This window comes from Artemia franciscana, chromosome 3 (genome assembly GCF_032884065.1).
Source record: "Artemia franciscana chromosome 3, ASM3288406v1, whole genome shotgun sequence".
Lineage (NCBI taxonomy): Eukaryota > Metazoa > Arthropoda > Branchiopoda > Anostraca > Artemiidae > Artemia > Artemia franciscana.
Genome location: NC_088865.1, coordinates 7,183,560 through 7,195,741, shown reverse-complemented (window position 1 = coordinate 7,195,741; position 12,182 = coordinate 7,183,560). Strand labels below are relative to the sequence as shown.

Genomic DNA, 12,182 nt, shown 5'->3' with positions numbered 1-12,182 from the left:
TTGTGACCTTCTCGCTTGCAATCATGAATGAGTATAAAGTCTCAGTGTGCTATTTCAACACCAATGGGAAAAATGATAAAATGTTAAGCCTTGATGAGAAACTAGCTAATAATGATGTTATTCTCTTACAAGAACACCTGCTCCCAAGTTGCAGTATAAACTTTCTAAGGCGAAGTTCTCAACATGCTGTTTTCACCATGAATGTCCGCCGTACCTGAGGCAGACCTTCTGGCGGTCTTGCCTGTATAATTAAGCGATCTTTGCCTAGCTATTTGTCTCCTAGCTGCTACCAATCTTCTCAAAACTATCTTGCAATCCGGCTTGCAGACGCGATTCTAATCAACTGTTTCTTCCTTCTCCAGTTATGCAAGTGCCTGTGGCAAATTAAAGACTCTCATATCTAGTATTGAGCGTCTGGGATACAAGTGGGAGCTTATAGGCGACCTAAACTGTGACATTACTGTTTCTTCGACACGTAAGGATGCGCTTTTTCATTGTCTACCCTCAGTATTTAAGGTCCTAACGAAAGACCTTAGTTTTACATATATCCACTGTAGTGGGTTCTGTCTCAAATTTGGACCACTGTATCTGCTATCATTCATTATAAACTTCAGCAGTACATGTCGATGAAGATGAGACAGATTATGATCATTTACCGCTACATTTCGATATTACGGTTACTTCTGACGTATACTCGGTCCAACCATCACTGTCGCATAAGTGGTTTGAAAAACGTGATTGGTCTAGGGTGACCATGCCTCTTCACCTTGATACGCTTGGAGCTCTACTGTCCACCGTTCGTGTCCCTTTCCATCTTCTTTGAAAAAATGCGTACCCTACTATTGACAATGCTCGTGCTGATGTAAATCGCTATTATCGTGACATTATCTCATGTGTAAAGCATGCTGAAGATGTGGCCGTCCCGCTGATCTGTGTCAGGCGGAATACCCAAAACCCAATCTGGAAGTGTGATCCTTTGCTGAAAAAATTCAAGAATAAGGCAAAATTCTGGTTAAGAATCTGGTCTGCCTGTGTTCGACCTTCTTGGGGTATTGAGTTCGATCTAAAACAAAATAAGAAACTCGAATTTAAGCGCCATCTTCGTGCCGTTCGTTACTCCGGTGAAACTTTTCCGAAAAGTAATAGTGAGTGGTGAAAAGTGATAAATTCTTCTGATAAGTTTCCGGGTACAAGTTCTAGGGATATTATACCTCGTTCATCTTGGATCGAACATTATTCAAAAATATTTTCTAAAGTTAATTATGCAGTGCATAAGCGTTTCTCAGGTTTGCTTGAAAAAAATTTTCCGTCACGTTGAGACATGTGATTCCAGTTGAGAAGTCGGCTATTGTTAAATGCATTAAGAGTTTAAAATTAAAATCTCTGGATATTGATGGGATTAGTGTTTCGAATCTTGTTCCTAATTCTTTTGAACTGGTATCTCATCTCCAACTGTTTTTTTTTTCAAATGTGTTTTAGTAGTACGTGTGTGCCAGATTCGTTCTTATGCGGTAGCGTCACGTGACTTCTAAAAAAAGGAAAAGACCCGGTTTCTTGCAGTTCTTATAGACCCATAACGGTAGCTTTTACTCTTAGCAAGCTTTTTGAACACCTACAACCTTATATCACTCAGCTTGCTCTAAATGATGACAATCAATTTGGTTTAAGATCTGGGCTTAGCTGTCAGCATGCTCACCGTGCTTTGACTTCTTTGTTAAAAGATGCCCATCGCATTCGTCGCGGACTTCATCTTGCAACCCTAGATTTGTCTAAAGCATTTGATAGTGTTTGTCATACTCATGTATGGACAGTGTTATGCCAGAGAGGAGTAAATCCCTCGGTAATTCACGTGCTTCGTTTTTGGTACTTGCATTCTTACCTTCGGCTTAAGTCATTAGAAATTCTTATTTTGGTCATATCCGTATTCGTTGCGGTGGTAGACAAGGAGGAGTTTTTCTCCATATATTTTTAATGCTTGTCTTGATGATGTTTTATCAAAAATATTGACTACGTGCCTACTAGGACCATCTGATATCTGATATCTGGCTTATGCGGATGACCTTCTTCTGATTAGTCAAACTGAGTCTGGTCTTGCCCGTTCGGTAAAGTCAGTTACTTCTGCTTTCCGCGATAACGGCCTGTACCTAAATGTTGACAAGTGCGAGTTTCTTGTTTTCAACTGTACTTGTTTTCAGTTGTTCAGAATAACTATGCTGTGGTGGTTTTAGTATTCCTCGTGTTAAATCGTTTCGTTGGCTTGGTATAACTGTTTGCGATTCTATGAATGCTCTCTGGTCTCGTGCTGTCAAGATATTAGTAAAAAGCTGAGGCTCGGTTACTCTTAAGATTGTCGCAAATTGTGGACACTATAGGAGAACACTGACTAGTGATTTGAAATGAGATGCCCACATTTGCTCTATTGTCAAACAGGCTAGTACATCTCTGTCTCTCCTTAAGCTATTTGCTAAATTTTCGTGTCCAAAAGCACACATACTCCGCCCTTATACATCTTTTATCCGTCCACAGCTTTATTATGCTTGCCCGGTGTGGCATTTTGGGCTTACCTTGGATCAGTCGGATAGCTTACCTTGGATCAGTCCGATCAGTCCTTGGATCAGTATAGAAATTATACAGAAGAGTGGTCTGAGAATCATATACGGTCAGGGCAAAGTACCTTATATTTTCCCTCTCAAGGAATTCCACCTCCCTACCTTGGCAGCCTGACGTGTTACTCTTTGTACCAATTTCGGAAATAATCTGCTTTGTAACCCACGCTTTCACTGTATACTCCAAGCCCATTATTGCCCTCCAAAGCCCCGTTTACCTTGATCAAAAGCCCAAAAAATCCCAGTTTTAAATCCAATTAATGCAATAACTGAGTGCTACAGAAAGAGCTTTGTACCAGCGTTTGTTGAGATAATAAATAAATTAAATTTATAATGCATTATGTTAATGTGGCATTTTTTTTTTTTTTTTTTTTTTTGTTAATGTGTCTGTTTTGATGTTTTATTTTTATCTGACATTCTATTGACATTATTTTATTCCTATACTCATTTTTATTCATTTTACTTATGTTACTTACTTTTTACTTATGTGCTTATGTTTGTGTACTTATGTTTTTATTTTTTTCATTGTATTAATTTTTATTTGACAAGCCAGTTGGGTTCATTGCTGTGGACTATGTTTATATATTGTGCTTTTGTGAAAAATGCAGTTAAAAGAAAAGTAGCAGTGAGAAACACAACGACTCAAAACAAAAGGTAAGAACAAAAATTTATGCTGTTATACGACATGTGAAACTGAGGATCAGAACAAATCAAAATTAAAATGAAGAACACAGAAATCTGTTAGAAGATATACGACAGCGAGAACAAGGAATTGGGCAGTTAGAAGATAAGAAGAAGCGAGAATTACAAGCAACAGTAGGAATCAGAACGAGTGCAAAATGAAAGTGAAGCAACAAGAGCTATACGGTTAGCAGAAACACTAAAGTGAATATTAGAAAGCGTTAAAAATGACGGTGAAGAACAAAAAACTGTGCTTCTAGAAGACAGAGAGAACCGGAACGACTTAAAAATAAAAGAGCAGAAGAAAAATATAATGTTAGAAGAACAACAACATCAAAATCTTCGATGCCAACAAACTGTGGCGTTAAAATCATTAAAAAGTTATAAAGACGTGGTAAATAAAGCAAGTGTTATCTAAGTGTCATTGGGATGCTTCAACTCTGTATCACTTTGGAGTCCTCTATCAAGGAGAAGTAGCCAACAAAGTTGGGGGCAACTGCCTGTTTGATCAAATTCCATTCTCGCAGCAACAATTTCCAAATCAAATTGAACTTCAATTGAACTTCAATCAATTGAACTTCAAATTGAACTTCATTCGCTGTCTAAAGAGTTCCACACACAAATAAGAAACTTTAGCTTTCTTTAGTTAACTTTAGTAAACTTTAGCTAAGAGAATTTAGACTTTATCTACTTTCTTCAAAATATAGAACTTATATTTTGCTTTAGCTACTTTCAGCGTAAGTGATAGTTGAACCGTAAATAGTCGTAATATTTTCAACTTGGAAATAGCTGAAAAATGTATCCCAAAATCAATTTAACGTTGCACCAATCAAAGACCCCTAAAGGTGATTTTGCACCATTTTTGAATTTTATTTAACAATTTAATGTATGGAGAGGACCCTGCAAAAAACACTCCAATGGGGCGCCGTACCTTGTCGAACTGGCCCTGTCCTCCTAAAAGATTAAAAATTTAGCTGCAGCCCTGAATGCAGTGTGCCTAGCATGGATTTGCTAGCAAGATATTATATCACATGGATGTAAAGTAATGTTTTCACGTTTAATGTATGGAGAGGACCCTGCAAAAACATTCCAATTGGGCCCCGTACCTTCTCTAACTGGCCCTGTCCTCATCCAAACTTAAGACTCTAGCTGCATCCCTGAACTGCAATGTGCCTAGCATGGATTTGTTAGTAAGAGATTATATCATATGAATATAAAGTAAAGTTTTCACGTTAGTATGTGAATTAAATAAAAAAAAACAATTTTTTTAACTGAAAGTAAGAAGCGACATTAAATTTTAAAACGAACAGAAATTATTTCGTACATGAAAGGGGCTGCTCTCTCCTCAACGCCCCGCTCTTCACGCTAAAGTTTGACACTTTCTCTCAACTCTACTTTTTAAAACAGTAAAAATACATGTAGAGAATGAGAGGATTCAAGCTTTAGGTAGGGTATTTTTTCTGGAAGGGAATTTATCGGTAAATTATATCGGTATCTTATCGGTACGCTACTGATATATCGATATAGGCATTGACTTCCAAAATCCATATCGGTTGGGCCCTAGTTTATATGGTGTCACTTTTTCACAAGAACTAAAAATTGAAAAGGGAAAATACTGCTTCATCACGATGTTCTTTCTTGTTCTGCTTATTATTTTGATGAATTGCAGATGCTAATACCCACATGCAATTTGAGGCCATGCGACACTTAGAATCAATCCTAGTTCCAATATTGCCAAGCAGAAATTAATCCACTCAGCTACCAAATGGCATGTCAGCTATATTTTGATGCTTTTTATTAGTCCATATTTTTTGCTACTTTTCTAATAAATTAAATGAAATTTTCTGTTAACTGCTTACTTTTTATATTTTGTATCAGAGAGCCAAAACTGGCTTATTCATGGTCATTGTCATTCTCTTTTCGTTATTTCTATTGTTACACTAGCTGTTGGGGTGACGCTTCGCGCCACCCCAACACCTAGTTGGTAGGGCGCTTCGCGCCCCCCCAAGCCCCCCCCCCGCGTGCGTAAGTCGTTATGCGCATTATTAGTTACGTGCCATTGTAGTTGTGTCCCTGTGTCCCACCTGTGAATATAGAGAGATTTATATATGTGTTTCAAACTACGTAAAACTTGCGAATATACAACATTCTTGGCTTTCCCATTGTCTGTGCATATACAAAGCCTTATGTACTAATAATGACGTCATATGCAAACGCTCTTTTTACAAACAAACACACATGCATACACACAACTCGTTTTTATATAGATAGATAGTTAGATAGATACAATACAAATTAACTACGTAAAACTTGCGAATATACAACATTCTTCGCTGTCAAATTGTCGCTACATATAAATAGATTGTCAGGTTTACCGACCCTCGAACATGCAACGTACAATTGTCCATGGGAAAAACAATCAGTATTAAGATCTATGCCACATTTTTCTAATGATTGACCTTGAGCTTTGTTAATGGTGATTGCAAATGCTAATCGAATTGGGAATTGCAATCTTTTAAATTGAAAAGGCAGATCCGTTGGAATCATGGGAATGCGAGGAATAAGAACAGCCTCACCCTCAAAAGGCCCTGTCAAGATTGTGGCCTCTATTAGGTTTTCCATTGTTTTTTTTTTACGGCAAGTCGCGTGCCATTGCAAAGCTTTGGTGGGTTGATATTTCTTAAAAGTATTATTGGTACGCCTATTTTTAGTTGTAGCACGTGTGGTGGAAACCCTGAAAGATCTATGGAATTTAAAAATTCAGATGGATAATTAACCGCTTCATTTGGTTCCAAAACTTGTCGACTGACTTGTAAAGGACTGCCTGGTCTCGAATCTTGGTCAAAACAATATTGTTGATTTCGTGGACGTCTATATTTTTGGGTGCGAGAATCGCTCTTTCACTTAGCCATTTATTATTTTTATAATTTTTTAGAATATTCGGAAATTCTTTTTCAATCAATTCATTTTTGGACGTCACTAAATTACAGAAATCAGCAGGTAGTTGTATACGTCCTGAAATTGAGTCTACTGAGAGCTTTCCGTTTCCAACTGCCAGCAATTGATCTGAAAATGTTTGATCAGAGTCATCGTTTTGCAATCGGACACGCAAATTTGTAGTTAATTCTAATATTTTTACGTGTGCCCATAAATTAGAATTTTTCAGGCAAGCATTCATTTCGTCTGCAGGAGTTGATCTAGGTATTATAGGTAATGTTTGCCTGAAATCTCCCGCAAGCAATATTAATGTGCTGCCAAAGGGTTTCGACTTGCCTCTCAAATCTTTCAAGCATTGATCCAGAGCCTCGAGCAATTTTTTGTGTGCCATTGTGCACTCATCCCAAATAATAAGTTTGCATTGCTGCAATGCTTTACCCATCCCAGATGATTTGGAAATATTGCACGTGGGAGTTTCTGTAGAATGCAAATTCAGAGGCAATTTCAAAGCGAAATGAGCAGTTCTTCCACCAGGCAGCAATGTTGCGGCTATTCCGGACGACGAAATTGCCAACGCTATATCATTTTTTGATCGAATTGATGCCAGAATCAGTTTTATCGCAAACGTTTTACCAGTGCCTCCTGGCGCATCCAAAAAGAAAATTTCTCCAACGTTGTTATGGACACAATGCATTATCGTATCATAAATGTCTTTTTGTTCCGACGTTAACTTGGAAATGTTATTTTGTACATACGACAATAGATCACTCGTACTGTAACGTTGTTCACGATCCAATTCTACACATGTCGAAACAGCAGCGATACGGTTAGGTGAAGGCATTCCCAAATCCTGAAGAGGTTTGTTTGCCATACTTACGCACAAATCTTCTATAATAACTAAAGTGCAGTTATAAATTTCTGCTGTAAAATCAAAAGTCATATCTGACGTCTCTAACTGTTTTCGATGAAGTATATCTTGGGACATTTTTGACTTATATTTTTCCCATAACTCTGTAGGAGCTGATGGAGAGCAAGTTGTTAAAATGATGCCAAACAATGCACGAATTTGACTTGGGGTTGACGTTTCGCACGCGTCATTGATGCAGTTATCCCAGTGTTGGTCATTCTCCAATAAATTCAGAGCTTGGCATGCACTACGGTAAGTGTCATGTATAGTACCGTTTACAGTTCTCAAATACTCAAAGGATGTGGGACCGGGTACATTCACCAAAAGCAGGCGTAGAAAGAAGCATTCATGTTGATTGGGGTGAACGGTGTAGAGTCTTCCTGTCGTGGTATCTTTGAAGATGGTAGGTTGGCCGTCGACTGACTTACCCTGTTTTCGACGTTCAAATACTTTATTTTTAGTATTCCACGTGTAATACGAAGGCACTTCAGTATACAGCAGTTTTTTTGCAAAAGAATCATTTTTGCAAAGCGAAAAAAAAGCTGTTAATGTTGTATCCGGTGGATTCAGGGCTCTTTGTTGCACGTTGGTTTCCGTGAAATAAACACGTTGACCATTCTGTAAATGTAACGCTAAGTGAACAACAGCTGGACTACGTTCATGTATCGGAAATGAAAGAATTCGCCAAACAGCTTCATTACTGCTTATGTATCTTCCAGCCTGATATTGTACGATTTCGTCGAAATCTTTGATTTCGGGCTGCAAGCCAAAAACTGCCATTTCACTGCCTTTGTTGACGTATTTACATATGTATTTGATTGCCTTTACGGAGTTACAGTATTCAACGTTTATGTGTGCATTAAATGTTTTTGATAATAATGGGGAATATGGAACAACCCACTGGTTATCTACTTCGATGGTGGTACCGTTACGCTTCTTTTATTGCTGTTTTACCATCATCTTCAGTAGATCTTCTTCTATATTGTGGGTAACCACCATTGCCAGTAATTGTCTTTGATACTAAAAGTCGAGGATATTGCTTTGTGCACCTTTCTTTGGCCATGCAAGGTGAATTTTCGTTCAGTGCACCGCAAGGTCCATGTATCATATTTTTTACAATAATATCATTTTTATCAGGTATTTCAGCGGAAATCACATCATCAATTTCGTTCGAAGTAATTTTTTTATGTAGCCAGATTAGTATATGTGCGTGTGGCAAACCTCGTTTTTGCCTCCACTGAGTACATCCAGCATGGCACTGACCCAAACACTTCAAGTTTTACTATGTAGTTTATCAGTGATTTCAACTTTTGCCGGAAGACAAGGGCCGTAATGTCATGCCTATGAACTGCCGATTGGCCTTGAAGTAAAAGCTGCAGTATCTCGTCCCAAGATTGATTACATGTAATTGTAATAAATAAATCTGGACGACCATAGAGACGAACATACGCAATAGCATCTTGAGCATATTCATGCATATGACGGGGACTGCCAGCATATGACGAAGGTAAAATTGTTAATCTTACAACGTTTGTGGTATTACCGTCATTTATAACTGCATCTCGCAAATGAATGTATTGATCATAGTTGAGCTTGGTCTGATTCAGGCGGATATATAGCAAACGTTCTGATTCAATTTTAGCATACATATCAACGACAAATTGGTGAAACAATTCACGGCATTTTAAAATATAATTTTCTTCATCCTGCCGAATCATTAGTCTATAGGAATAATAATGCATTGCACTGCATTTCTTATTCATTTCTTTGTTAGTGGCTGGATTCATCAATTTAATATTAGAGTGATAGCCGTCGGCTCCATCCCAAAAAATGATAGGATATTGTAGGGCATCGTAGCATCGATGAATTTCAGCAATTCTTAACAACTGAGCGTTTCGCTTATGAAGAATAATATCTCGAGGTAAAAACTGATCACCGACCATAACGATTGCCACTTCGTCGATAGTTGGAGCATTGTATCTACGCACATGTTGGCCAGGAGGCGTTTTGTCAGCGGAAATAACAATTTTATGCGTATCAGTAGGCATCAAATCGATGGCTGTTTTGAACAGACGCACTAAATTATTATTTTCGTGGAAAAGATGTTGCAATTGGGAAACGATTGTCCTTTCAACCTTGGGAGAAATTTCGCAACGTGCATTCAATTCAGAATTTCTATCACTGATGAAGTACAATTGTAAAAATTTATGATTCTCGCCTGAGAATGGTAGAAGGGACCCTGCTCTATGATAAATTTGCCCTTTTACTTTGAAAGTAGACATAAATGGATTTTCGATTTGGACTCCAAACGACGTCATTTGGAAACATGAGTTGTATTTTCTGATTTTTGACAAAAAACGCTTAGATTCTGACGTAGTTCCAGTAAGTAAAGTCTTCAATGGCTCTGGTGGTGCAGCCAATAGAGGAAGTTTAACTTTTCCTGAGGCGCAACACATTCCCATTTTTTCACCATTGAATTTCAAGGCCTTGCAATAGGGACAAATTTTAGACATTGTCCCGATTTGAACACATCTACTCAAGCTATAATCATCGACTGGGCTGTACCTGAATGCCAGGCGATAACTTTCAGGTTGCTCTGATTCCTCGGCACGCTTTCTTTTCTTACTTTCTCTATCAGCAGCAAGCCTGATTTCTTGCTGTTCTTGTGATTCCTCGGCACGCTTTCTTTTCTTACTTTCTCTATCAGCAGCAAGCCTAATTTCTTGCTGTTCTTGTGATTCCTCGGCACGCCTTCTTTTTTCACTTTCTCTTTTAGCAGCAAGTCTGCTTTCGCGTTGCTCTGGTAGTTCCTCGGCACGCTTTCTTTTCTGACTTTCTCTATCAGCAGCAAGTTTTTTGGCCTAGACTCTTTGAGCATCTTCATCGGCTTTTGCCATTGTAAGTTCATCAGTCATTGTAAACTTAAACATTAATAGATTTCTACGTGAACATATATGTCTTAAATATCTTTAATGACGTCACCGTCATAGCAAAAATGACGACAACTAACTTCATGACGTCAGTCGACACAGAAACATGACGTCACCTTATATATATAGATATGAACAATAGACAGTCCTTTTGAGGGGAAGCCAAATCTCCATAATTCAACACTTAATTCAGTAATTCAGAAATATAGTAATTCAGTAATTCAATACCTACATGTTCTCATTAACTAATAATGTTATCAAGCGTGGTGTTGCCATCTTTATCGTATTACTTAGAAGACCTAGATATTTTTATCCCAAAATCTTACTATCAGATACAGTAAAATTGAATCCTTTTGATTTTAATTTTTGTTTTCATTTACTTACTTTTTGTTTCAGATATTGGGATTATTAATAGCCTGTCTTTCGCATGATTTAGATCATCGAGGAACAAATAATGCGTTTCAGACAAAGGTAATTTTTTTGATCTTATTTGAGGGTCCGAACTTTGTATTTCCCTAGTCCTGGAACTAGCTCCAGTTAAGGGTTTGCAGAAGTTTGTATTTAATGGTGAAGTTCTCATTAAGATTTTTTCACTGCTTTTCAGATACAAAATTTATTTTTTTTAAATGATGCCTTAGCAAAAATAGTTAATTTCAGACCAGGCACGTCAAAGTGCCTTCAGGGTTAAAAACCTCACCCAGAGATAAAAAAAAAAAAAAACAAGCAAAAATGACGCATAAATGTTGACCCGACTGATATAAGTTTTGGAGTGTGTTTGGGCATGTGCTAAGAAGATACATAAAATGCAGGACTCCTAAACTATGTTAAGCTTAGCTATATGTTTCTAGGACACAGAGGGTGGCATTGAGAAGCAGAAGGCAACCTAATTAAGAAAAAGGGCCCTAATCTAACTCGTTAATAACAGGTATTCTAATCAAGTGAAATTAAAACATGGATTCACTTTGTAGTTGCTAGGTCTTAGGGACTCAGTTCCTCTTATGTTACCAGCTTTAGCCTCTGAAACAAAAAACAAAAAATCATTTTACTACTAAAGCATAAAATTCAATACAATGATTTTGTTCAATAGGCTATAATTTTCGACAGGGGAGCCACTCCTCAAATTCACCCCATGAAGCTATATGTACTAATGATTTTGGTTAGGTAGACTCTTGAAAGGCTCATTTTGATGTTACTTTGAAGCTAAACAGTTAGAGTTTCCCGTCCAACAACAGGGACGGAGGAGGGTGCATACTAAACAATGAACATCCCAAACCATTTCGCAACACTGAAATAGCTTAAACCGTTTATAACTAGCCTATCTTCATCGGGTGATTTGCAGGATATTAGGTGACTTAGTGGAAAAATGAGTTGTTAGCAGTAGTGAAAGTAATTGAGTAAGCGGTGTGAAACTACTTTAGTGTTCCAGTTTGATATTGGCTCTGATCTAGCAGGGAATGTTAAAAAATATTTTGTCTACGGGATATGAATATTTTGGACGAAAATTAGCTTTGATGAACTTGCCAAATATAGCTTACCAATACTAGTTTCCACATAAAGATGGACAAGCAAGAAAAGAAAGGACGAATCAGGTTACGTAGGGTGAAGCAGCATATTTTGCTATGGATGCCTTCGCTATAATTTCTTGTGTGGGGGTTTTAATGGCTCATATAGCTCTAAAATTAATGTTAGCCATTTTTTATGCAAGAATCTCAGAATGATCATATTGGAGTTTTGAACCAGGTCGGTTCTAAAACCAAACAAGAATATGGCTAATATCAAGAAATTCAGCACTTTCTAGTCACCATGTAAAAAGAAACCATATTAAAAAATTCTAAAGGTTTAATCTCCATCTGGGTGAAGGTAAGGGTCTAGTCCCATATTGCTATTGATCCGAAATCTTACCCCAGTGAAGTAGAGGTACATTGACAACATCCAAAGAACCCAGTTTTGATTGGAGTATAGAGAGTTTTATTTTGGGATAGCCAAGGGCCTACGCTACTGGCCATTATTGTTTCGACCTAATAACTTGTTTTTATTTTTTGAACAATAGTAAAGAGCGACGTTAAATCTTAGCGCTATAGAGATTACCCTATATATAGGAGGATTGCTGCTGGTATATAA

At 37.6% G+C, this 12,182-nt stretch overlaps 1 protein-coding gene across 1 annotated transcript in view; it reads left to right on the top strand.

Annotated features, from left to right (window-relative positions):
• The window catches only part of LOC136024823 (cGMP-specific 3',5'-cyclic phosphodiesterase-like), a gene marked incomplete at its 5' end in the record, with an annotated part of 114,109 nt that overhangs the window by 59,074 nt on the left and 42,853 nt on the right, over positions 1–12,182 (top strand). The window contains one exon of the mRNA XM_065700303.1: positions 10,458–10,532. Coding sequence (XP_065556375.1) covers positions 10,458–10,532 — 75 coding nt within the window. The remainder of the gene's footprint in view (positions 1–10,457; positions 10,533–12,182) is intronic.